This window comes from Chinchilla lanigera, unplaced genomic scaffold (assembly GCF_000276665.1).
Source record: "Chinchilla lanigera isolate Chin_1 unplaced genomic scaffold, ChiLan1.0 scaffold00032, whole genome shotgun sequence".
Lineage (NCBI taxonomy): Eukaryota > Metazoa > Chordata > Mammalia > Rodentia > Chinchillidae > Chinchilla > Chinchilla lanigera.
The window spans coordinates 4,206,965-4,220,471 of record NW_004955433.1 but is presented as its reverse complement, the minus strand read 5'-3'; the positions used below and the strand labels follow the sequence as shown (position 1 = coordinate 4,220,471).

General features: G+C 35.3%; 1 protein-coding gene across 1 annotated transcript in view; it reads left to right on the top strand.

The window, feature by feature from the left end:
• Window positions 1–7,743, top strand: part of Antxr2 (anthrax toxin receptor 2) — a gene marked incomplete in the record, with an annotated part of 132,883 nt that extends 125,140 nt beyond the window's left edge. Inside the window, 1 exon segment of the mRNA XM_005388217.2 lies at window positions 5,812–7,743. Coding sequence (XP_005388274.2) covers window positions 5,812–5,850 — 39 coding nt within the window.
• Between the last annotated feature and the right edge of the window lie 5,764 nt (window positions 7,744–13,507).

Here is a 13,507-nt window from a genome sequence, read left to right as displayed (position 1 = left end):
TTTTTTAACTATTGGCTTAAGGCCTAAGATAATTTGTATTGTAATTTAGATGAGAAAGAAAAATCATCCTATGCTAATTATAATGTACCTAACAAGATGTTAAAGAACTAATAAGATAGACATAATTATGGTTTAGTTATGTCTGTATTATGTATATCTATATTATGTATATCTAACCTATGATTTATTAGAAAGTTCACAATAATTTCCAGAGAAATGTCAAAAAATTATATCTAATAGATATGAATAGAGCCACTAAAATATTGCAAATATTATGATAGAATGATACAATGAAGAAACAAATATTTTGATAGAATGAAGAAATGCATTTTAACGACTTTCATTGCGATTGCTCATTTTGATCTGTTTAATAACATATTTGAAACTAGTCCCTTGTAATAAAAGGATTTCATTACTAATGGAGACAGCTGTGTAATGCAGTGAGTTCATTAGTTTCACTGTTCTGATGAGGCCTGGTGGAGTCAAAAGTTTTGCAGCTGTGCAAAGTTGTAATAGGGAGGGTTGCCCAGGGAAGCTAGCAGGGAATTTCTAAGGCAGGGACAGATCCACAGGAGGCAGAAAGATTGGGTGGAAAAGGCAGAGAGTCCCCCCAGACTGGGACTGCTTGTGCCTGCAAGAAGGAAGGCCTGAGCTTTAATGAAGACAAGCAAGATATTGCTTTGTGGGATAGGGCCTCCCTCCTATAATGGTGAGGGACTAAGTAAAAAAAAAAAAAAAAAAGAAGAATGAAGAAACAAAAAAGAAAGAAATTGAAGGTAAAAATTTTAGCAAACTTCCTTTCTTGACACAAAGTAAATATACGTATAGTGTCCTGTCTTTTCTGTGAAGTGGGACATGTATAGGGTAAGCTTCCATTAGAAAAAAGGAATTATGTTTCAGCTCACAACCTTTCAGTTTTATTTAGAGCAAAGACTAGCACAGATCCTTTATAAACTGAGAAAAAGGAAATACTATGTGCCTCCTGTTCAGTGCTGTGTGTCTAGCTGCTAGAGAAAATCTATTCAAAACTGACTGTGTTCTTGCATCTCTTTTCATAACAGTGATTTCCAAGACCTCTTGGTTTTTCTCTGTGTCTGTATCATACATATCTGCATTTTGTGTGTGATTTTAAAATTGAAACTTTACTACTGCATAGACCATGATGGTTTACTAACCTCTTTATAGAAGTAGAGATATAAATAAATCAGTTATCCGTGTTTGAAAATTCTAAACTCAAGTGCAGTTGTTTGCTTCAGCTTGTCAATGGATATTTATGAGGGGAGCATAATCCTATAACAGTTATAGCAGTGAAATACACCCTGTGCAGATAGCTAGTAAAGGAGCTCGCAAGTGTTAATGCCGCTGGAATTTTAATGTTCAAGAGATGGGAGTCGTGGCAGTTGCTCTGGTTAATGCTGCTCTTCTGACCACAGTAAAAATGAGGGAGTGAAACCAATTGTAAAATTCTGCAGCAGAGCTAGGATCTCATTAGCATAACCTAGAACAGACATCAGCTCCTACCACTGTCTTGTTTTCAACTCTTGTTTTAGTTAACTGTGAGTAGTAATATAACATCAGACATTTTTCTCTGGGGTATCTTCTTTCACTTTCTACTTATTTTGTGGCCTGAGACTTATTATATGGCAAGACCACTTGCCAGCAACAATTTCAGTGAAAATGTCAGTAAGTTTTTCACTCTAATAGATTGTAATTATTGCCTGAAAAATCACATAAATGAAGTTAAAGCTGATAAATTATGATTGTGAATTTAGCCTTGTTAGCACTAGAATTTTATTTGTGATTTGTGTGTTTGGTGCATTTTTCTTTCTTGTACTGAGAGAAAGCTTTTAATAGAGTGAGATTTCTTTGAAAGATGTACTGAAAATAATAATACATTTCCAGCTTGTAAGAAATCATAATTGTATTTGCTTTTCCTAGCAAGCAAGGCAAATGTAGTTAAGTTCTCAGTCTTTAGAGCTACAGAATTTATTCTTAGAGAAGAACTTTGGAGAATACTAAGATTCAACATTTTTACATATTTAAACTTTACCTTTGTGTTATCTATGTTAATTTAGTTCAGGTTAAATTAATAAATCATCATTTGACATTAGCTATCTGCAGAGTATTTCCTTACGTTCTAACTCAGTGAAAAAGGCAATATAGAAAAGAAGTACAGTTGCCACAGCCACTTTGTATAAGGCAGAGTTTGAGGCAGAACTTTTCTTGGGTGACTTTAAAGGTTAAGATGAATTTTGATATTCATTATGATTGAGAAAGAATTAAGAAATAAATTGAGAATTAAGAAATAAATCCATTATAATTTATATTTACTTATTCTTGAGAACAAAAATAAAACCTAAGAGTAATAAAACTAGAACAAGCAGGGTGTGGTGGTGCATGCCTATAATCCCAACACTTGGTAAGCTGAGGCAGGAGGTTCATTGTGAGTTCAAGGTCAGCTTGGGGTACAAAGTGAGTTCAAGGCCAGCCTGAACTGTATAGTGAGACCCTGTCTCAAAAAGACAAAAAAACCCTAGAATAATAATCAAAGGTCAAAGTCAAAGCACAGCCATATGAGACAATGTACTTAAGGAAACTAAATGCTATTACAATATGTTATAAAGATGAGATTCCCACAAGCCACTGCATAAAGATAAAAATGTTGAGTTAATATGATTGCTGTTACATATTAAAAAGGAAGCATGAGTTTATTAATAGTAATAAGCTTTTTCCAGCTCTGAACTGCCATGTGAGTTAACCCCTTAATATCAAAGTCATTAATAGCAATTTTCCAAAATTCAAAATTCTCTGTATATGACCAAAAGCCATATAGGCCCCTCCTATGACAAAAAGTTAAAGGGATAATATTACATTGTCCTAGACTTACGAACACATCTATAAGAGAAGTAAGGAAACAAGTCAAGGTAAATGAAGTTTACTGGTGATGTGAGTTAAGGTAGGCGTGTACACATCTGGATTAATAGTTATGAAGTGACGTTTTAGCGTAGAAAATGTGCTTAATTGCAGCTCTAAAAGATCAGTGATAGTAGAGCTTAGTTCATCCAGGTTTCCGAGGTAGAAGCTTTTGCTGCCTGCCCCATTTGTGCTTCATCCCAGCCATGGATGAAGCATCACTGCAGACCCTCGCGTACCACAGTATGGGAATATCGCTGAGCTGAGAAGCAGGGCTCTAGTGTTTCTCTTCGCAGTATCTTATCTTAGCCTTTTCTCTTCCTCCGAACCAGGCACCACAAGTTGAAAGAGAGGTTTATTTTGGCTCAGGTGTGCAGTTCAGAGTTGGCACGGTAGAAAGGCCTAGGTGAACGGAAGTGGCTCAGTTGTATTGATGAGGAAACAGAGACAGAAGGGGAGAACTAGGAGCAAGTCGCACCCCTCAAGGCCATCCCCCAGGGACCTGCCTCTTCTGACTGGGCTCTGCGTCCTAAGAGACAGGTCAGCAATAGCGCGCCCATAATCTAATCATATTCCAAACACTGCCCCTCTGAGGGGATGGGGCTGTGGAGGATGTTGCAGTATAAACCATAACACTCCCTCTTAAAAGGGGTTTTGCCAGTTGATCTGGAGAGAAAGGTGCCTAAGGGCTGAATAGTCTACATTGTTAATTAGCTAGAGAGATACATGCTCAGATACAGGCTTTATGTTAGAAGTTTGGTGCAATGTAGACAGTGAAGAGGCTCCCTCATGTGCTAGTCTGGATGTAGGCTGTACTTGTGTGCCTGTAGGTCCTTGCACATATATACAGAAACATGTCTTAGACATTAAATAGCCATTTGTGACCTTACCAAAAGTTTAAATAACCATTTCATTGAAATTCCTAGAATTTTGCCCTCCCTCTTTTTCTCTGTCAGTATTAAACCCAGGGCCTTTGCATTGAGCTCCATTCCCAGTCCTTTTTTATTGTTTATTTTGAGTCAGAGTTTCACTCAGTTTCTTAGTTTCCCAGGGTGGGATCAAAATTAGGATCCTCCTTTCTGTACCTTCCAGAGTGCTGGGGTTTTAGGTGTGCACCACCACTCTGGCTAATTTACTTAAATATTTAAAACATTCTACTTGTAGTAATTATGTCGTTCCAAATGAATAAACTTAATGATAATTTAAATGCATCCAAGGAGTACTACATTCCCAAGACGTAAGAATGAAATCTACTGTAATCCAAATCATTTTAAACTAATGACGACTTAGGATATTCAATTTCATATTGAATTACAAACAATTACAAAAGGTTGTAATTGGTAAAATCTATGATTCAATTATTTGTAAGGCATGATACAAAATTCAAATTGATTAGACTGGTTGCCTAATTAAATCAGTAGTATGAGCGCTGCCTGATTGAATAAGTAGTAAGGGTTCTGCTAACTGCACAAGTAGAGTGAATACTGCCTAGTGCTTTACCCTGGAAGTATATTTAGATTTTACTCTTAATTTTGATCCATATTAGAGCATTTTAAGTCAAAGTTACTCAGAAAAATGTTGAATTTAAAGTTCACGAAAAATAAAATTCAAGATTATTTGTATTTATTACTATGATTTATAATACATATTATATTATCGTTTACATGCTTATGCCTCCTGGGTTCAGAGACATTAAACTCAGACTAAATAATAACATTTGTGATGATAGTAATAGTATTGTCTTCAAAATTATTTATACGAAAGATAATTCAGTGGCTGTTTGCCTTTTAGCTAAAGCCAATAGAAAAATCAATGCTTTATTTTCCCTTTATGGTCTTCCTTTTCTTGATAAATTTCAAAATTTATACAGCAGTCGTGTTTAAAAGGAAGGTGGAAAAAAATCATTGTTTTACATTCCAAACTTCTTCAACAATATTTCTTGTTTCTTTTCTATTTTGTCCTGCTTTGGATCTCTAAAACAAATTTTATTGACACTGATAGGAGAATAAAGAGAAGCTCTACAATCTGAAATAGTTCGACAGCAGATGTTATGACACTGAAAAATCTCAGTAGGATTAGAGTGCTGACCCTAAACTAGAAAACAGCACCCTAGCTTTTGGTGAGCCAAGAACTGTGGACAAGAACCACGTAGGGCCCTGGGTCAGCAGTGCCACACCCAGGGCAGGAAAGCAGGGCGTCCTTTATCACTAACTGGCATTTTCTTCTTAAATCATTTTGGGCTGTTTACATACAGAACATGTGTGTGCAGCTTTCAGTGAAAAGTCAAGAAATGGACTGGTGCGCTCTCTTTGGAGATGTGTAATTGAAGTATACAGTCAGGACTCGGAAGGAGTACAGCACAGCGCATGGCAGTGTGTGCCTTGGCCAGCAGTGGTTGACATGATCAAGAAGGCTGCCTCCTGCAAAAATCTTCCATAAAATAGCATCAAAAAGATGGCATCACTTTGCTTTCTCCCGGTTCCTTACCCTCAGTCTGCAGCCTGTCTTACGTGCGCTCCTCACGTGTAGGTGTTAGGATCACCGGACTGCATAGAGAATACTTGCATTTTAATTAATTGGAGGAAGAATTAGAATGATGACTTTGATATTTTGGTTGTTATGATAGTTGTATTGTACTTCAGACAGCAGGAACAGAGTTCAAGCTCCGTAATGTTTTCTCTGTATGAACTTTACCATACTATCATGTCGGTGAATTTACACGACGCTTTGACTCATGTAACCACAGTCTTTAGATCCAAGGAGAAGAACGTATAACTTTGTGTCTCATGTGAGCCTTGTTCTTTACTTGGGTAATCATCTTTAGATTATAGTGCAAAAACGAGGTGTTCTTACGCCTTTTGCTGCACTACTTCACTAAGGATTTCTTTCTCTCTTCAGGGCCGATGTATAAACTTCTCCCGAGTCCCGTCTCAGTAAGGAGAAAGCTCGAGGACCAAGTTGGTACGAAGATGTCACACTTCTACATTGCTGATCTCCAGTCAAGTGAAAAAGTCAAGCGCATTTCAAAAGCTCTTGAAAGAACTGTTTCCTTCCTCTCCATCAGGAAATATTTTCTTTGTTTTGTGCTTTACTTGCACCAAGCATTTGCAAACACTTGTTCTGCCATCTACAAAGGAAGTGATGAAACTCAGTGGTAACTCATGCTTTATGACGTTGAAAATAAAGAGAGATGTTAATCTGCATGCTGACTTACGCTAGAAAGTTTGTTTGAATGTGTAGAAAGAGAAAAGACAATGGCACCGGTATTATAAAGATGACATCAAAACAGGGACGACAAAACAGCTAGCCATGCTGGGTCTTGGACGGAAATGAGAGTTTTTAACATGGAGATGTGGCACTTGTGTTTCTGTGTGGCAAGATCTTTAGCTGTAGGCAGAAAATGAAAATTCCTACCAGGCTAAGAAAATAATGGAGTCCATTGCCTTATAGCTCTGTCAGATCACAAACTCCTTCCAAGTCCCTGATCCTAGAGTGCCTTACGGGAAGTTGCTGACTAGAAAATCTTGTCATTCCAACACTGAAAAGTGCACACGCATGACAAAATGTAGACAGGATGCCTCAAGGTATTGGTAGCGAGAAAGATTTTGCCCTTTAGTTTTCTAAGACACCTTTCTTTCATTATGCACTTGGGACAAGAAAATTAATAGAGCGTTATCCCGCAGGAAGACAGCCTCTAACCAAAGACCTGGAGCGGAGTTTAAGGGACTAGTGACTTGAGATCTTGTCCGTGAGTCTGGTAGATTGCCCCCCTTCACCTGTGTTCAGGATGTAGTAGTGCGTAAAGCATTAATATCTGTAAACATACCTATGAGTTTGTTTGCTTTTAATTTAAAGGAAGCAGTAACCACAAAGCTTCCGCTCAGGGTTTTTTTTTTCTTCCTTCAAGTCTCCAAGGGCTCTTCAGCGTCACAAGCCAGCAATTCTCTTTGCATGAAAATTTCAAAGTTTAATTAATATAATTAAAGGCAACAGCAAGCAGCAGCCTGTGAAGATTTCGCTCATCTTTTTTATGCCTTTTGACATTGAATGACCTATTACTGTATTCACATTCCTTGGACTTTGAAGACTCTACCTTGGTTATGATTCGATACAGGAAACAAGCCTCCTTTTTCAGTTTATAAATTAACTTTCTACAAGGGTCGCCATCAAAAACCATTGACAACGTATATATTGTAATTTTTTAGAAAAACCACCACCGTGTCACATCGACGATGCCACATTATGTTAGCATGAGCTGAAGCACTGTAGGGGAGGAAGAAGGCAGCAGCTGAAGAAAACAGCTCAAATGATCTAGTCACTTTCGATACTGTACTTCAGATGCGAAATGGATATTCGACTCGAAACCTGACAAAGCGTGCCTGCTTTGATGGGAACTGGTATAGACAATGACCAGTGGCCGGGTCAGTGGGATGTCTCTCTGCGAGCACAAAGGCTTATCAAATGACACTAAAAATAAGTTCAACAACCATCACATTGGGAGGAAGAAGACGAACGTTTCATGTTTGGCGGGCATGTGAGTGCACAAGATGGAAAGAACGATTTGGATCACCCTGGTATAATTACCCCCATTGTGCTTTTAATGGAAATTTCAAAGGACGGGAATGATTCTGTTGGTTGGTGTCCAGGTTTGTGACACTGATCTGAGAAGCCTTATGCACACAAATATGTCTGTGTGTGTGTGTGTGTGTGTGTGTGTGTGTGTGTGTGTATTCTCTAGCTTGAATCTTTTGCTCAAGTTTATTTATGTCACTGGCTGGCTGGATCCAACGTGATGTGTCCACATATTCATAAATAAAATTTTTACCTGTGCCTGTGTTATCATTTTCTTTAAGTCTACAGAAAGTTCAGGCCTTCTTTGACTGAGAGTACCACTGTCCTGGTTAGTTTTGAGAATGGAATTATGTTCAGTTCTAATGTATCCAACATGGTTGCAGATGATATTATTGGCAGAATCTGTGTGAGCAAGTACAACATGGAAAGCTGATATAGTATATCTAACTCTTTCTGCAATGAGTTCTTGTAGACATTTGTTCTGTAGTTGTGTCTGCAGCTGAACCTATTGCTACTTTCTTAAATGAGCACAGCATTTCTGATTAGTGCATACCCAATAACGTCATTTTAGAAGCATCAAGGATAGGACAGAAAGCAAGGCTGTGTTTCTTTAGTAGTTATTGTAAATTTCTCTAGTTATCATATAGCACATTGTACTTTGCTACAAGAGCAATGTAAATTAACCTCTGCCTTTAAATGGCAAAATAGCTTAATGGAGATTTGTAATGCAAATTACAAATAAAAATAATAAAAACTCTCAAGAAAGAGATGGCATTGATCTACATGTAGATTGAAAAAAATGCCATTCATAAAGTTCAAACAGATGGAATTCTATTGCCCTTAAAGATATCAACCATACATATATATATATATATATATATATATATATATATATACACACACACACACACATATATATACACACACACACATATATATATATATCAACCAGATCTACATTATGCTTTTCTCAGATTATTCTAACCAGGAAATGAAATGAATTTCTTTTAAAAGAATAGTTTTCTTACCCAAAGTTTAGATCAAAAATCTCTATACCTTTGAACCAGAAAAATAGATAACAATAAAGCCTTTGTAAGTTCTATGACACTTTATATATAGAGAGAAATAGCTCCTATAGCTTTCTGGACATGACATTAGCAAAGATCTACTTTCTGTGTATAAACGAGTGAGTCTTATCCATCACCCATTTGTGTTGCATAAGGTTGCAAAAACAATTAAGTGGGAAATGACTCCTAACTTATGTGTCTACTCTGCTTAGAAAGAAAGTTTTGAAGGCATCTATATATATTTCATAACAATGTCTGTTCTTTATGGATTTGATCCATAAATATTTATCTATCTGAAAACTTTGATACTTGGAATGTTTTCCTTAAAGCATTTGGTGCTCCCAGAAAAAACATTTGGTGCTAAGAGTTGCAGCACTGATGCCTTTCCCAAAGTTAATTCTATTTTAAAAATTTATATTTCCTTCCCAATGAGATGCAGAGTAAAATTTGAGACTCTCCATTGACTAGGGAGCAGCATCTGTCACCCATGGTGAATTACTATTTTGACAAAAATATAAGCCCCCTATATTTCAAATTGTAAGAAAAAAAGGGCTTTGTTTATATTTCTCTTGAACATTACTCTAGCCATTTAAATAATAAATTATTCACTATTTGTTTCTATAATGAATCCTACTGGATACAAGATCTGGATATTTCTATGAACTTCATTATCTATCACCTATCATTTTTCACTTGAAAGTGCATTTTTTTGCTTAAGATTGAAACAAAATCTATATTATGGTGTTTAAGTCCCTTGTGATTGATCAGACTGCATGTGTTATTTTTGAAATTTAAGGTGACTTAGAAATTTAAATATTACAAATCATTTTAACTTTCTCTTCCATGTGTATACTGTATTTTGGATAACTTTTACTGGATTTACACAGCATTACATATTTTATGAGATATATTAGAATTTTTTACTACTGGATAATTTTAGCAGATATATATGCACAAGAGAGAAATGTGTACATTTCACATATATTTTAATATGATAAGATACATACTTTAGAAACTTAGAACAGCTCTGGTGCATGTGTTATGCAGTTTCAAAATGAAATGGGCAGATGAAGCTAAAGAACACTGCCTATTTGTAGAGTCAGTGAAGCTATGTATTCGAGTCTAGGAGTTAGAGTAATATTTTGCTTAGTGAATTTTTTGACACATTTCTGAGAACACTTTAATTTTAGTATATTTCTGCTACTAGAACTTAATTCAGCCAATTGAATAAAAGAAAGCACTTTTTTTTGAAAAATCAGAGGCACTGTGTTGCTTTTTAAATTTGTGTTATTTTGCCAAAAGAAATGACTGATAAGAAACCGTGCAGAATGACATGTAAATTGATATAAAATATAAATGTTTAAATTGCTTAGAAATCAGGTAATGGAGGTCTTGGACCACAGACCTAGCCACCAGCTAGCACGCTGAGATTGAAAAGATCAACGTGTCAATCACAGACTGGAGACAGACCAAAGACACCTAAAATCCCTTTGCACTCTGACAACATTCTATTAATGTGGCTGTACTGGAGGTTTTACTCTTTATGTAATTCTTTTTAATGATTGACTTGTTTACTTGTAAAACATGGTAATGTTAGTTCTGTAAAATGCCACTGAATTACAAAAGAAACATTGAAACCTAATATATAATTTGGTAGTTAACTATAATAGAGGGATTTCTTAGTTTCTTACATGTAGAATTTGTCAAAGATACAACTGGTAATATGGCTTATCTATGATAAAACCTCTCCAAAATAAGTAAAATATTGGTAAAGACATGCATATATTTCCTTTGGGTATTTTAGTCTCATCAGGTGTCTCAAAAGCGTATATAAAGAGGCACAGAAATTGTGAGGAGATATCTGTGCTACTACTTTTAATGATTGAGCTGCTTTATATGCTGTAGAAATTTAAATTATTAAACCCTGTTTCCTTTGCCACAACCCCACTTAACTATTATAATTCTGTGTTGCCCGTAGTAAGTGGTCAACAGCAAACATAAGTAAATATTTAGCAAATATTTATTATTTATCATTTGGCACCATTTAGAATCTACAGTAAATCAGCCTCCAACTGTGCACTTCATGTAGGATACTACAAAAATAAAAATTCAATTTTTTTCCCTACTTACCATAAAGTTATTTGTATCTTAGATTAATTATACATGAAAAGTTTTAATTTAGTGCTACTCCAAAGCAAATTGTAAAAGTTATTAAAACATGCATGTAAATAGATTTAATTTAACACTATTGGGAAAGAACTAAAAGCTAGACAGTAGACTACTAAAAGATGTGTATTGCCATCATGAACTAAAAGGCAAAGTGATTTTAAACAGTTTAGATGCAAAATGAAAAAACTGAATGCTTCCAAAACCATAGAGCTAGAGAAAGGAAATCGTTACATCATGTGCTAAAAAAGAAGCAAATATAACCCTCTTGGCATGCTGAAGTACTCTGCCATCTGATTTGTACAAGTAACTGGGGAAAGAAGAACTCACTATAGAAGATGAAATTGACGAGTTCTACCAGAAGACACCTGTAAACAGAATTTTTACCAGTTCAAATTCTAATGTGAAATGAAATTATTACCATTATCACACTAAAGTGTTCTTTTCAGTTCTTTTTTAAAACATCCTCTAATTCTAAAAGTCTGTTAATTAAACAGATCAATGACTGCCCTTCATCTTCCTTCAATATTTTGTGTGAGGCTGTCACACAGAAATTATGTATTTTAAACAGTGTTGAAGTGTAAAAGTTCTCAACAAATTCTTGTGTTTTTTTTTTTTAAATAGACAATTTCTGGACTTTTATGATTAACATCTTGAGGGTCTTTGTAATTTCAAGAAGTTTGAAAGGATATTTTTAAAAATTATACCCAATATGAAATTATAACCTGGGATGTTCAGTGTACTTTTTCTTGTTTTGAGGGTTAATGAAATGACAAAAATATTATAATACAACGCTAAAAAGTGAAAAAGTTACACTATCATTAATGGTTATTCAGTATCTGTGTAAATTTTGCACTCCCCCCAAATCACTGAAATGATGTATTTATAAGGTTAAATAAATTACTTTTAAAATTCTAATTTAAAATAAAGGCCAATTTAAAGGGATTTAAAAGTTGCAACATTTATTTAGCTGAGTTAAAGTAATATATTCTTTATATTATCACATGGCACCATTTTGCTTTAAAAATTTCCCTTAACTCTTTCAAAATCATTCTGCTAAAGCTTAAGTCAAGGTTATTATTACATGTCTATAATTTTTAACTTTAAAAAACACTTTTGATATCCATTAAACTGAAGAAAGGGCTTGTATTAGTATCCTGTTGCTGCTGTAATAGAGTACCACAGACTTAGGACTTAAAAACAGTGCAAAGATTTTCTCTTACAGTTCTGGATGCTGGATGTAAAAAACCAGGTTTAGGAGCTAAGTTGAAGGTTTCAGTTTGATTAGTTCCTTCCAGCAGCTCTGAGAAGACAGTTTATTTCCTGCCTTGATTCTTTGACTTGCAACCTCTGCATCTGTTCTCAAAGTGTTTGTACCACCTCTGCTGCAGTTATTGTGTCACACCTCTGATCTACCTCCCTGGAAGGATCACTGTGTCTATAATAGGCCCACCCTGATGATCCTGCGTAACCTCCTTCTGTCAAAATCCATCACAGGATCTCACCTGCAGAATCCCTTTTGCCATATAAGGTAAGAATCAGAGGTCCTGGAGACGAGGCTGTGGACAGCTTACAGGGGCATTGTTCAGCCCACGGCAAAGCTTCCAGTAATTTCGCTTTTGTTAAATGGTTTTCTTGTATCCAAAACCATGAGAAAATATGCGAGATGATTTCTGCTTTCCACATTAGATCTTGCCCAAATTATTTAGACTTGCTATACCCATGATGATTTTTTGGAGGGGAGGGGCCCCATTTGTCCCTGTTGTACTATTTTATATTTTGCTTTAGATTGCTCAAAAGGAAAAATGCCAGGGGATAAACTCTTAAAATGTCCCACCAGATGAAAACCTGCTCATAAGTCTGAAAAGCACGTGAGCAGAGTTTGTTGCCTCTGGAGAATTTACTCCGCCTGTCTGCATAGGCCCAGAAGTCAACCTGGAGTTAGTCCCTGTAATATGCTCTGCTGTCTTTCTGAAAATCTTCTAGGAAGGTATTGAAATATCACCCGAGACAAAGGACAAAAATAAGCAAATATTCTAATGCTAACACCCGCGATGGACAAATGAATCCTAAATAGAAGTTGTTCCAACCTGTAAATGTTTCCCAGAATTAAAAATGCTGAAGCAGTGATTGTGAACATTAGAAACTTTACTAACTGTAAAATGATAAAAATAAAAGAGATCAGATTCTCTAGATAAAATGTACCTAAATAAAAATATTATGTATCATAAACCTTGAATTCTTAGCAACAAATTATTAAATTCTATAAAGCAACTGTAGTTTTAACATCTCATATTTTATATAGCCACATGCATACATACACACACCTTTCTTAGAGTAGATTTATATTTTAAAAATGGCATGAAGAACTCATGCTATTAACTTTTATGTAATTTGTGGTCGTAAGGCTATCCCTGATAGTTTATATGAAGCAATTTAACATCTGTAAATAATTCTTAAAATGTTTAAAGCAAAACAGATAATTCACGTGACAATGTCAATCTATGCTATATTCTCTTCTAATTTCTCAAAAGTCCTTCCACATATATTACTTATTGTTTTCTTAAAAAATATATATTAGATACATACTTTCTACACTATGTGAATTTGATTAAAATATAGGCAAATTTAGTGTTAAATAGTATTCTAAGTGTATAGGTAGATGGTAAAAAGACCTTCTGATGATATTCAGTAAAATATCTTACAGCATGACTCCTGAGTGGCCCATTTAAAAATAAACCCTGATCACATAAAATGAGATTTAATGCTAAATGAGGCCTGTTTTATAT